The sequence below is a fragment of the Cornus florida genome, unplaced genomic scaffold (assembly GCF_030987335.1).
Source record: "Cornus florida cultivar Cherokee Brave unplaced genomic scaffold, ASM3098733v1 CherokeeBrave_3.0.0_Hap2_Chr07, whole genome shotgun sequence".
Lineage (NCBI taxonomy): Eukaryota > Viridiplantae > Streptophyta > Magnoliopsida > Cornales > Cornaceae > Cornus > Cornus florida.
In genome coordinates this window covers 17,728,867-17,743,176 of record NW_026775577.1, presented here as the reverse complement: position 1 = coordinate 17,743,176, position 14,310 = coordinate 17,728,867, and the positions used below count along the sequence as shown (strand labels likewise).

At 37.2% G+C, this 14,310-nt stretch overlaps 1 protein-coding gene across 3 annotated transcripts; it reads right to left on the bottom strand.

Moving 5' to 3' along the window:
* Positions 1–712: 712 nt before the first annotated feature.
* Positions 713–12,349, bottom strand: LOC132266633 (aldehyde dehydrogenase family 3 member F1-like). 3 transcript variants are annotated; one of them, XM_059767560.1, is made up of 10 exons: positions 12,013–12,349; positions 11,358–11,426; positions 10,824–10,956; positions 10,514–10,720; positions 10,294–10,418; positions 10,079–10,183; positions 1,821–1,993; positions 1,636–1,726; positions 1,394–1,543; positions 713–1,141 (listed from the first exon to the last, which is right to left on the bottom strand). In XM_059767560.1, exons 1-10 carry the CDS (start codon positions 12,202–12,204, stop codon positions 896–898), a joined length of 1,491 nt encoding a protein of 496 aa, XP_059623543.1. In that variant the 5' UTR covers positions 12,205–12,349; the 3' UTR covers positions 713–895. The 3 variants fall into 3 exon arrangements, with proteins under 3 accessions (XP_059623543.1, XP_059623544.1, XP_059623545.1); XM_059767561.1 differs by having other exon boundaries at positions 10,824–10,920; positions 12,013–12,348; XM_059767562.1 differs by lacking the exon at positions 10,079–10,183.
* Between the last annotated feature and the right edge of the window lie 1,961 nt (positions 12,350–14,310).

Here is a 14,310-nt window from a genome sequence, read left to right as displayed (position 1 = left end):
GGACAAGATGAATCCACCCAAAAAGTAAAGATTCCTCTTATCCTACCGACAGAAGCAGCCAAAGAACTTTACCCAAAAGTCTTTGGTTCTACAGTATGTCCTTCATCAGATGACTACTTTCCATCAGATAAGGAGACAACACTTAGTGGTGGGCCGACCGACTGCATTATTCCAGCACACGATCCCATGCACTATGCGAACTTCAAAATGTTAATTTCAAGTCCATTTTATGTATAAATAGAGGGCAAAGTTTCCCTTCAATGTACTTCAATTTTTCTCTTCTCTCTTTTGTAATATTTCTCTAGCTTGAAAGCTTAATAAAGAAAGTTTTCTGTAAGTCTGTTCAACTCTTGTTTAAATTTGTTCATATATCGATCCTGCATATATATATTGAGATATTGTTCAATTTATATTAAATATATATATATATATATATATATATATCATTTTTATGTATTCTAAGATGAGGTGCCTGTCATTTCCTATTATAGTGGGAATGGGGATTGAGCTCTAACTTTTGGCATCCATGTTTATGGATTGGCTTAAAACAGTTCGTCTCTAACATGGTAGCAATTTGCTAGTGAAAGACAGCAGTTCTGTGATTGCACTCAAATAACTTCTCTGTTTATTCAAGAACTTTTCATTTGTAGAAAGGTAAATGCAGTTCAACACCTCACTTTCAGATGTTTTTATGAATTTCAAACTAGTAATATATATAATGTTCAGCACTCTGCCATATAAATACCTAAATATCAAGAGTGCATTATGCTAAGAAAGTACATAATGGATTGCCCTTTTATTGTTGTCTTCTACAGACACATACTTATTCAATATCAGAACATGTTTATCAAAGTTTCAAACTATAGTTTGACATTGGATTTTAAGGTAATTCACTTCAAGTGAATGTTTTCTTCAAGCCCAAAAAGTGTAGCAGTATTCCAACATTGTCGAATTTGTAAGCCAATCTGAGGAATTGTAACTTGGAATCATTCAATGGAGGATATAACATCTCCATATCGGGGAAGAAGCTCCTATGCAGAACGGGCTTTTCATGGCTGAAGGTCTCGAAAGAGTACTTCCCATGGTACCTCCCAATACCACTCTGGCCAACGCCTCCAAATGGTAGTGCGTCACATAGAAACTGCAATGTTAACAAGCAAACTGATCAAGTGTCTATTTTCAACTATCTTCAGAGAGAACTGAAAATCAGAAAACTGTACAAAAACTCTACTTAATTCAGTTTTCCGAAAACTCAGTTATAAAAGACTTGTTTTTAGATAACTGCTTTTTATAGTTCGAAAATAGTTTTCTGTTTTCTGAGGAACAAACCAAGCAAACCCGTAACTTTTTTTCTAGAAGTAGACATGTACAAGGAACAAAAGAGTGACAGTACTTGACCGAAGATATCGTTGAAAACCAGAGTATCAGATGATGTTTCTGTCAAAATCTGTTTCTTGAATGCTTCATTCTTGGTGAATGCATACAAGGTAAGAGGTTTAGGCCTCGAGTTTATGAATTCAATGCTGTCCTGAATCTTGTTCAACTGCATGATAAAGAATAAACACATTCTAAAGTGATAGTGGTCTAGGAAAATCTCATGACAACAACAATAAATGGTACATTGTTTTTTCTTACAGTGATAATTGGAAGCAATGGGCCAAATATTTCCTCAGTCATGATCTCAGCATCAAGTGGAGGATCCAGCAAGATTGTTGGTTCGATGATCCTGTAAAAAGTTCAGCAGACAGAGATATCAGGAATCTTCTTACCATGAAAAACATACTGAAATTGGAACTCGATAAAGGTTGCAGAGTAGTTACAAATTCTCTTCGTCTAGTGAACCACCATGAACAATGGAAGCTCCAACATTAGGATCTTCAAGAAGATTGTGCAGTCTATCAAAGTGGTGCTTGTTGACAATTCTAGAGAGGTTGTTCAAGCTTTTTGGATTATCACCATAAAACTTCTTCATAGTCCTCTTCAATGAGTCAATCTAAAAATAAACAAGTAGTCATAGAAATAATTCTACTCTTTAAAAAAAAAAAATGTACTTGTGACGTTTCCTATTTTTTTTGCCATTTTTTAATTTTCTGAAAATTTTGTTGCCGCAGAGGTATTTATGTCATTTCACGTTTTGCGTACGGGATTATGGTTGGGTCCAATTGCAATTGGTACATTTAAATTCATGTGGACTAAGTGGTATGTGCATGTGGTGCATTGTACATGTTATGTGGTGTAGAATTTTGTAACAAAAGAATAATGGAAAATCAAAATTTGAAGTGGAGGGACCCACCACTAATGCATTAGTGGTTTAGAGACCACTCCTTCTCTCTCATTTTTCTCTCTCCCCGTTTCTTCCTCTCTCTCCCTCATTTCCCTTCATTTTTCTTTTCTTTTGGAAGCCAAACTTTGGATCTTGATTTCTCTCTCATTACATGGTAGATTTAAGTGCCGTTTGAGGCAAAACGGAGAGCACGACGAACTCTACACGTGGGTACAAGCAATTTCAGTTTTGGTGCTCCCTAGAGATTTCGAATTTTGGACCCATTTTGAGGGTTTTCGCAATTCTAAGAGGTAGGGGTTTCTAATCCACGAGTTCTTGCCCCCTAGTGAATTAATCCTTGTTAATTAATGCTTAACATGCTTAATTGAGTTGATTACCTCTAATAATGGTTTGGTTTTGTAAATGAGATTCATGCTTATGTGTATATGTGGTTTTGTGAGACAAATATGCTTAAATGTTGATTTTACATGCTTCAGTGTTTATATCTTGGTAGAATTTATTATATGGAAAACATGTCTATGTGTAGCTTCCATTATGCTTATGGTGCTAGTAATTTCTTTGTAAATTGTTGAATAGGAGCATGTTAAATTGTGTATTGTATGAATCTTTCATGTATCATGGCATCATGAAAGCATATGATGATCATGCATGTCATTGGGTATCAAAATGGGAAAGAAATTATTTGATACAAAAAGGGGAACTTTTGGGGGAAACAAGTTTTGATGAAAAAAAGTTTTGAGAAAACCCGGTCACTGCGGAGTCACCAACAGGCCGGTAGGTTAATGTAACCTAGAGGGAATTAGGGAGATTGCCCTAGCGTGGTTGAGCTATCTGGACCCCATAATGACGTTGCAGAGTCACCAAAGGTCAGGGACAGTAGCTAATCCTTCTCTCGGCGCTGCGGAGTCACCAAAGGGGGTTACATTAACAGTTTGAAATTGGTGGATTTGAATTGTTGAAAATGGGGAGCGACATTAACATGCACTGCATTTCATTGCTCCATATTGATTGTGTTGAGACTGTATGTTATGTTGTATTTTTCCTATATAGTTTGACCTCGATTCCTATTGTCCTATTCCTTGTTTGGGTTCACGGGGACACAAGATGCATGTCTTAGGTGCCACCTACTGAGCAATTTGCTTACCTCATATATATATATTATTTTTTTTTTCAGGTCTTGGAAATGAACCGGTGGACGACAATCCACCTCAAGTTTGAAAGTTGTTAGAAAATTGTTTGCTATTTTGTATTTTGACCATTCTATGTATATTCATAGTTGTGGAAATGTAATTAAGTTAATATTCATGGCCTTGTAACTTAAGAACGAACTTATCTTTTGTTTGATGTAAATGAAACTAATAGAATTATGGTATATATATTTCCATGTAATTTTTTTCATGTAACGTTGTAAGACAGGGACTTTAAATCTCAACCATGTATTTTGGGACTGTAATTATGATAATTTAGATTAATTGGTGTGTGGATGTTCCACCATGAGAGGAACTAAGTTAAGGCATGGTGAATGGATGAAAGGGATGTTAGAATGTATTATATGTTTATTGTACTGGGACAGGTTAAAAAATTCATTTAAACAGGTTGTGGTAGGCCCATTTTTAGGGGAGGTTATGCTAATTTTTTTTTAAATTTTGGCATCAGTTAGGGTCGTTACAAAGATGGTATCAGAGCGATGGTTCAATAACCTTAGGACGACGGGTAGAGGCCTATATAGGATTGCATGGGAAGTCGTTTGCATTGCATATGAGATTAATTGTTATGTGTTTTGATATTTGAAAGAGCATGCTAAATTGTTTACATGCCTGTGTGTTACATGATAAAGTGTTTAACTGTTTAAGAAGCATGCTTCCTTACTTACCTGCTTAATTGCTATGTGATCACATGTTTATATGTTTAAAATAATGCATATTATCACCATGATGAGGATTAAAGACTTGTTGATCTTGTTATGATGATAAGTATGAGAATTATGGCAATGGCAAGTAGTAGGCACGGTTCGTGTAGTATTGTTTATAACGATGGTATTGTAAGTTTCATCCACCTCGCATATGTGTATGTGTCCATATCCTTATGTAGTAGTAATAAGGTTAAGCATTGGAATGATCGCTAGTACGTTGGGGTAATTGTCACGGCGTTGACGGTTGTGTGAGTTTGACCTGAGATGGCGAGGAGCTCGGTAGCTCCAGGGTTGTTGGGAGCTAGTTTTTATCGAACGGATGGCGTGGGCTTCTAGCTCGTGGATTGAGCTATTTGGTGTGTAGTCATCCTGAGCACGACTGTAGAACGGGTTCATATTTTATGGCTAGGTGCCCTTATTGTGTGTGAATGTTCAAAGCTTTGAGTCAGGGTTGTATGATTGTGTTGTATTTGACCTCCTTCTTTCTATTCTTATAATCATGCCTCTGAAGAGACGTAGAGAAGCAGATGATGATGGGGAGTAGGATGAGTTCCTTGATTGGGATCTTTTGGTTAAGAATTTGGTTGAGGCTATGACAAACTTTGTACGTACAGTAGTCATAGAGACCCAGAGGTTGATGGCACAGTCAGTGAGAACAGGGGTTATGGATGGATCAAGAGGTGGAGATTTTTAGAAACAGGTTAAGGAAAGGGAGATGTCGTGTGAGAGTCATGTACGGAAAATGTTAAAGGGTGATTCTTCTTATTCTCCTGCTGTTTTTGCTTCACTGCCGGGGACATCCTCTAAAGTCGAGAAGGCTTGCTATAAGTGCAAGCAAATTGGTCATTTGAGAGCGGAGTGCCCTTGGGATCGGCCCAGTTCTGGAGTCTGTTTTGTGTGTGGTTAGCTAGACCATAGGAACAAGGATTGTCCCAAAAGAGGTGGAATTCCAGTTGGCGAGGTAGGTTCAGAGCAAGGACCGACTCGACCTTCAGTATCATAGATCGGTGTTCAGCTTGGGGAGTCACAGGAATGGGAGACTCAGGGTCGTGTAGCCATTCCAGTTGTTTCTCCTATTGAGTCACCAGAGAGACCTCCTGTGGATGAAGGTATGTAATGACAATTGTTTATAGTATTTCATTAGTGTTTTCCTTGGTGATTGTTCGGATTAACGAGTAATGGAGATGGTGATGGTAGTGGTAATGATGTTGAACTTAGGACATGAAATTTTCTTGCTTAGTCATGTCAATCACCTTAGAAGCAATAGGTTAGGTGGTCGATTAAGCATTCGTGAATGATTGTATTGTAGATGATTCTAAGGAGACAAGTGGGTGTTGAGCATTCCGGATCTTGTGCTCATTTTGTTTGAGGATTTGTTGGCATGGCATTGCCGTATTGAGGTTTTTTTTTAGGGATATATATATAATGATCATTATGAGGAGTATCGAGAGTAATGTTTGTTCTTTTGTTATGATGATATTGTCTTAAGGATATTTAAGGAATAATCTTATAATTGTGGTTCGATGGTCCAGTGGGAGGATATGATAGAACTATGGTTGGAATAAGTGGCAGTAGGGGCATTATGGTGTTTTAGTGTGATGCTTGGTGCTAATGAGCAGAGTGGTTTAAGATATAATCCAAATGTAGTTTGGAAATTACGAGTCGTTTGTTGTGTGTTGTCAGGTAGGTGATGGATTGTGTGCCAGTTGAGGCAATTATGGATGGTGTGAACGTTGGGGTCAGTGAGGACGGTGTTGCTAGATAGGCACCATTTTCTTTGACAAGTCATAATGTCGTTGTGATTGAGGTCACAGGTTTGTGTACATGGTGATTAAGGCAGTGTCAACTTCAAAAGGGTAGAGGTGGAACAGGTGATCAGGTGTCGTTATATTTCACAGAGTTTCTCATTTGGAGATTATCGGGTAGGAGGGGACGCGGTGTCCAACTTACAACAATGTTTCCTAGTTTTAGTATGTTAAGGGCGTTGGTGCTTTTATCTGGTTAATTTTGGTTAGCGTAGTGTGTGCGAGGTATTTGTGTTAATAGAGCGTGACGGTTTATTTGTGGCGAGGTCGCCTAGATTGGTGTTCGTAGTTCTCTGTGTGTTACTAGTCGGTTCTTTTCCTAGTGCATAGGAAGTTCATTTCATCTCAGGAGCGAGTGGGGGTCCATGGTTGGACAGTTGATGAGTAACGTGTAATAGGGTGTCGGGTGCATACAGGTGCGAGTTGTTGGTCTTTTGTGAGAGCGGGGTTTGTTACTCTTCTGTTGTTATAGTCCTGGCAAGGACGTCGTTTGTTGTGAGTCTTGTCTCTGTCTAGGAGTTGTATGCATCCGTAGAAGGACGGAATTGCGAGTAAGTGTTACTTTGTTAGAGTTCGTCGATTGAGGTTTTGATTGAAGGGGTTGACTTACTTCCACGGAGGGAGGTATAGCCTTAGTTTTGTAGTCCTTGTTTTGAGGATGGTTTTGACTGGTAGAATTTGAAGCACGAGTTGCCAAATGAGGTTTGTAATTCTAATGTTTGTTATTCGCGGTGGTGGCTAGGGAATGTGTCATGAATTGCAATTTGAGAATAATTAAGTGATGTGATATGACTCATGTATTCGAATGGTGATTGATTTTAGTAGTGACTTAAGGATAAATGTTCGTATTGCTTGGGTGTTATACAACTAGAAAATGATTATGGGATTCCATTGGAGAATAATAGGGATAATTGACTTTGGTTTTGAGGTTTCAGGCATGAGAGATCGCATTGAGTGTTTTGAAGAGGTAAGAATTAAACCAAATGGTGATATTGAGTTGTTTACCTGATATAGGTGCTATAAGGAGACTGTGATCTTTTGTGCTGATTGGTAATTGTGATGTTTGGGGTCGTTTTGTTTCCCGCTTGTTAAGGGTTGTGTGATTAAAGTGCGATTAGGATCTTTAAAGCTGGTATGTGGTTGTATGGCGGTCGAGGTTACGTAGAGTGATGGATTGGTTAGGGAGTGGATCTTATAGTTGTTTTGTGGACTGTTTAGGGTTGTGTTTGAGGTTTAGACCTGATGATAGGAACGATATCTATGTCGAGATCAGATTGAGGATGAGAGTGGCCTGGCCAACCATTTCTCCTGAATCAATCCTTCTTTGGCACGATATCGGGTCAAGGTCAATGATCGTTCCGACTTGTTAGTGATAGTGAGAGTATGGTATTGTATGTTGTGTTGGTGTGGCAATGTGGACTTACCTGATTTATCTTGGGTGACGGAAGGTGTTAGGTGGTATTGGGTGTTTGATAACGGGTTAGTGGTACAATCATTGATTATAGAGAACCTCGTTTTGAGGATTTGTGTTCAGAATTCAGAGTAGTACATCTTATTGTTTTGGTGACTCATGATTGTATGATTGTTGGGGAATTCATCATTTAGTTATCTTGAAGTTGACCAGTATTATAATTATCGGTTAGTGTCGTTGGTGGTCATTGTATGATTTTATAGGAGTATAGCCGTATGTTAGATGACGAGTATTGGATTGGACAATGACGTGTAGATTGGGTTTGAGTTTGATTGTGTGCTGGATGAGGTTTCTCATTTGGGGTCTGAGTTGCCCTTTAGAAGGATGAGTGTGATAGGATGTTGTCATGTTCCAGGGTCTTGTGACCATTCTTCTTCGAGCTCCGAAGTATTATGTAGCAGTGTAGAGGAGACCGGTGTTGGTCTTAAGTCGAGTATAGGATTCAGCGGGTTTTGTGCATGACGTTATGAGTGATGAGTTCCCTCATGGGAGTGGTGATCATTGAGTTTTTTGGCGGCAATGTGTGATTGCCTGTTGACGCTAGTGTCAAAGGCAATATGGTTGTTGAGTTATTAGTCTTGGGATTTTGTGAGGAGTTCTCTGAAAGACTGTGGTTAGGAGCCTTTTCTTTAAGGAGGGTAGATTTCGAGGATGAAATCTCTTTAAGGAAGGTAGATTGTGACGTTTCCGATTTTTTTTTGCCATTTTTTAATTTTCTGAAAATTTTGTTACCGCAAAGGTATTTATGTCATTTCACGTTTTGCGTACGGATTGTGGTTTGGTCCAATTGCAATTGGTACATTTAAATTCATGTGGACTAAGTGGTATATGCATGTGGTGCATTGTACATGTTATGTGGTGTAGAATTTTGTGACAAAAGAATAATGGAAAATCAAAATTTGAAGTGGAGGGACCCACCACTAATGCATTAGTGGTTTAAAGACCACTCCTTCTCTCTCATTTTTCTCTTTCCCCGTTTCTTCCTCTCTCTCCCTCATTTCCTTTCATTTTTTTTTTTTCTTTTGGAAGCCAAACTTTGGATCTTGATTTCTCTCTCATTACATGGTAGATTTAAGTGCCGTTTGAGGCAAAACGGAGAGCACGACGAACTTTACACGTGGGTACAAGCAATTTCAGTTTTGGTGCTCCCTAGAGACTTCGAAATTTGGACCCATTTTGAGGGTTTTCGCAATTCTAAGAGGTAGGGGTTTCTAATCCATGAGTTCTTGCCCCCTAGTGAATTAATCCTTGTTAATTGATGCTTAACATGCTTAATTGAGTTGATTACCTCTAATAATGATTTGGTTTTGTAAATGAGATTCATGTTTATGTGTATATGTGGTTTTGTGAGACGAACATGCTTAGATGTTGATTTTACATGCTTCAGTGTTTATATCTTGGTAGAATTTGTTATATGGAAAGCATGTCTATGTGTAGCTTCCATTATGCTTATGGTGCTAGTAATTTCTTTGAAAATTGTTGAATGGGAGCATGTTAAATTGTGTATTGTATGAATCTTTCATGTATTATGGCATCATGAAAGCATATGATAATCATGCATGTCATTGGGTATCAAAATGGGAAAGAAATTGTTTGATACAAAAAGGGAAACTTTTGGGGGAAACAAGTTTTGATGAAAAAGAGTTTTGAGAAAACTCGGTCGCTGCGGAGTCACCAATGGGCCGGTAGGTTAATGTAACCTAGAGGGAACTAGGGAGATTGCCCTAGCGTGGTTGAGCTATCTGGGCCCATAATGACGCTGCGGAGTCACCAAAGGTCAGGGACAGTAGCCAATCCTTCTCTTGGCGCTGTGGAGTCACCAAAGGGGGTTACATTAACAGTTTGAAATTGGTGGATTTGAATTGTTGAAAATGGGGAGTGACATTAACATGCACCGCATTTCATTGCTCCATATTGATTGTGTTGAAACTGTATGTTATGTTGTATTTTTCCTACACAGTATGACCCCGATTCCTATTGTCCTATTCCTTATTTGGGTTCACGGGGACACAAGATGCGTGTTTTAGGTGCCACCTACTGAGCAATTTGCTCACCCCATATATTTATATATATATTTTTTCAGGTCTTGGAAATGAACCGGTGGACGACAATCCACCTCAAGCTTAAAAGTTGTTAGAAGGTTGTTTGCTATTTTGTATTTTGACCATTCTATGTATATTCATAGTTGTGGAAATGTAATTAAGTTAGTATTCATGACCTTGTAACTTAAGAACGAACTTATCTTTTGTTTGATGTAAATGAAACTAATGGAATTATGGTATATATATTTCCATGCAATTGTATCATGTAACGTTATAAGACAGGGACTTTAAATCTCAACCATGTATTTTGAGACTGTAATTATGATAGTTTAGATTAATTGGTGTGTGGATATTCCACCATGAGAGGAACTAAGTTAAGGCATGGTGAATGGATTAAAGGGATGTTAGAATGTATTATATGTTTATTATGCTGGGAAAGGTTAAAAAATTCATTTAAACAGGTTGTGGTAGGCCCATTTTTAGGGGAGGTTATGCCAATTTTTTTTAAAATTTTGACATCAGCTAGGGTCGTTACAGTACTAGACAAAATGATATCATTAGTACCAGAAGAGATGCAAATTTGTGTTCCACAAGCACATAATCTATTCCTATACGTGGTTGGCCACTGCAGAGTCCCCACTTTCCCTGCGCAATTCTTTTGACAGCCGCCTTGAAATTGAAATCAACACAAGAAGACATAAGAAAAGCAAGATTTAACGAGTTTAAAACATAAATTTGTCTTTCTTATCTCTGAAACACTACGCTACACGCGCACAAACCTGTATATCTGAGAGGTTTGTGAGGGAGTCGAGTATTATAGGACATTTTCCGCCCAGTTCTAGAGTGACCGGTGTTAGATGCTCTGCAGCTGCAGACATGACAATTCTTCCCACTCGCGGACTCCCTAAAAACAATATTTCAAAATTTCAACTTTAGTTCTTTGTAGGCAACAAAGAAAAGGGTGGTTGTTTACTTGATTAGAGAAATGCATATATATACCTGTGAAGAATATCTTGTCCCATTTCTGCTGAAGTACTTTTTCAGCAATGTCTGCCCCGCCTTCAATGACTTTAATGGCTTTGTTGTCTAAGTAAAGAGGGATTGTATTAGCAAGGAACGAAGAGCATGCCGGGGCTAGCTTTGAAGGTTTTAGAACTGCTGCGTTTCCTGCAGATATCGCTCCTATCAATGGGTCCAATGCCGATACTGCATAGACATAGGTGTGATTGTTATGAATTTATATACTAATACAATACAATTAATCATATAGTTTCATATTGAATAATTTGTTAAGAGTATATATACTTACAAATGGGGAAGTTCCAAGATGAAAAAATGAGTGCTAGGCCAAGCGGTTCAGGCAACACTTCACCTTTTGCTGGGAAGAAAAGTACTGGTATGCGAACCTGCCCAAATTGCATCATTAGTAGCTGAAATATGGCCTAAAAAACAGATTTTTATCGACTTAGATAGCGTTTGATGAACACGAATGAGTTCAGCACAAGGAAGGAACGAACACAACCTTTGAATTTTTGATACACAATGTACTTCATTCTTGTCAAACAAGTGAAATCCAAATCTATATATCTTCAAAATATGATGATAATTGGGTGACTAATGAATATTGAAAACACAGCCAGTGAATCCTGAACACAAGTTGAATTCCAACTTCATTTTGAATAATTTTACCACAACATATTCTGAGTTGTTTTTCCATCCATGCATTGGTTTTAATTTCACTCTTGAACTCTCAAGTTTCATACTAATTTTATACCATGTTAAACAAGCAGAGGGGTACTTAAATAAAGGCAATGACTGAAAAGACAGAAAACAAACAACACACCTTTTGGGGGGCCATCCATTTCTCAACGGAGCTCAAAGAATTGTTGGCTGACTTAACCACTGCTCCAATCTACAGTAATATAACCCAAACACTAATGAGATGATGAAATAAATGGGTAGATTATCGGTCCCTTTACAACATGCGAGTAGATTATCAATCTTTTATCGATCCCTTTACAGCAAGCGTGTTGTACTGTAGTGAACGGCCATGATCACTCACAAGGGATCGTGGCCGTCCAGTACTATCAGTGACGAACCCAGAGAATTGTACGAGAGGAGGCGGGCTTGAACAATAACAATATACGATAGGTAGCACCAAAAATTGAGTGGGTGCAGACAATTTTTTTATTTACAAAATTACCTATGTTTTTTGTGAAAATTGTAAAAATACCCCTACTCAATTTATGGTGATACCTTATAATATTTTATTATTGTTCAAGGCCTCTCCCGTTCATACAATTCTTTGGATTTGTCACTGACAATACTGGACAACCACGATCCCCCTCACACGTGTGGCACAATCAGACGTTTGAGTGATCATGGCCATCCACTGTAGTACAACACGCGTGTCATACTGCAGAGGATTCGAACTCATTTGGTGTGCTGTACTTTCATGAAAAAAAAAAAAAAAAGAAAAAAAAAAAAAAAACACTAACTTCATCACGGTAAGCTTCATCGGGATGCTTTCCAAGATCTTGTTGAAGGGCTTTGAACATCTTGTCTTCGTTGTCAGTGATGAGCTTTAGGATAGCTTCAAGCTGGGCTTTCCTCCATGAAACGCTTCTTGTACTTCCACTTCTGAAACATTGTCTCAGCTCACCTAGTCCCACTTCACCCTCCAATTCCATACTTATGATTATGATTCTACACACACATGTAAGATCATTTGATCTTCAATATATATATATATAGTATTTTGGGCATATATATGAAAGCTGAGGCCAACTAATAAGCTTTTGGTTATACCTTACTTGGTCAAGTGGAACAAGCTACAATACGGTACGATGCATTTAAATTGACTCTAACCCAACAACATTAAATCGAGAAAGAAAATGACGGTACTGGGAACAAGCTACAATACGCATTTAAATTCACACCAGCTCAACAACATTAAACTGGTAGTGGGAAGAAGCTACAATACCTCCATCGCATTTAAATTCACACCTACTCAACAGCATTAAACTGTCAAAGAAAATGATGGTAAAGTGGGACAAACTACATTACCTCCAATGCATGAAGCTACATACATGCATATATAATATTTTTCCACAATTCCCATATATATATAGAGAGAAAGACACTTCAAATAAAAAAAATAAAAAAAGTAAAAAATTGGAAATAAAATATATATATATATATATAAATTAAGTTCAACAGCCAAAAGGCTGCTGACACGTGGACGAGTGGTAATAACATAAAGAGGTGTATACAGATCTAATAAATTAAGGGTAAAAAAGTACTTGAAACAACGGAGGGTATTTTAGGCATTTTATTTTATTAATTTTAAAAAGGGGTGTCAGAGTCAAACCTGATGGTGGTGCGACAACAGTTTTAGTTGAGGTTTAATATGAGAATAATAAACCCAAATTTGAAGGGGTGTCGGAACATTTAATCCTATAAAATAAAGAATGATACATTAATGAGTTTAGGGATAGTCTGTCATTTTTTTAAAAATAAAAAGATCGAGAAGGGTGCAATTGCAGTAAAGTGAAGTGCAAATATTGCCTCCCAACAATTTTATATCAAACAATCAGGTATTTATACTTATATTTTAGTTCAAAGGTTTAAACTCTTGTAATATTATTTTTTACTCTCTTGTTCTTCACTAACCAAGCTTCGCTTAAGGTGGATTGTTTCTCTCTCTCTCTCTCTCTCTCTCTCTCCTCTTTCTTCTTCTGTTTTCTTTCTTCTTCTTCATAAACTCTAGTTACTTCTTCTTTCCCTTTCACAACAAAATTCTTTTTACTCTCTTTTTCCTTTTTCCTCTTGCTTCCATGGACCTTTTCTCTTCTATGATTCTCACTAACTAAGCACTAATTCTTTTTCTAGCATAATCCTAATCCTCTTTGTTTCTTTGTTTTCTTCTATTTTTTAACCCTCTTACTATCATTTTTTCCCCTTAAAAAACACAATTTTGTTTTCATTATTAGGTTGATAAAAAATAATATTACTCTTAATTTCTTAACGTACAACATCATATATATATATATATATATATATATATACTACTTACAATTTTTTGTGAGTCAAATTTATAGAAGTAGGCATTTAATATGGGGATATAGATAGTATATAAGTATATAAAAGAAATATGACTAAATATGATCTCAATTGACACAAAAATAAAAGGTTGTAATGAGTCAAATTTTTTAAAATAAACAACTAATATAGGAAGGAGGTAATATATATATATATATATATATATTTGCGTATCTGTGTTTCTTTGCTCTTAGAAACTGATATTAAAACCAACAACATTTAGTTGGGAAAAGTTACATCAATACCTGCCCTGCATTTAAATTGACACTAGCCAACCAACACTTCGTAGTCCGGAAGTGCTTTGTCAACATACCCTTGAAAGGGATAAATTATTGTATCCCTTTCAAGGGTATGTCGATACACCTCACTTGGCTGAGTTGGTGGACTATACCAATTAATTCTACACACATGTAATAAAAAAATATTTTTATATTCAATTTGCCACATCAGCTTTGCAACATCTCTTTCCTTTTTCAGCCTCCCCAATCGGCTCCATCTATCTCTATTCTCGTTCTCAACTCTGAACTTGCTTCTCTCTCTCTCTCTCCGCAACTACAAACCACAAAATCTACAAGAATCAGAAGTTCAAAACCTAATAGCCTCTCTCCTCTTTCTCTCTATAAAACAATGGCGCGCTAAAATGGCTGAAAGAGGAGAGAAATGTTACAAAGCTGATGTGGCAAATTGAATATAAA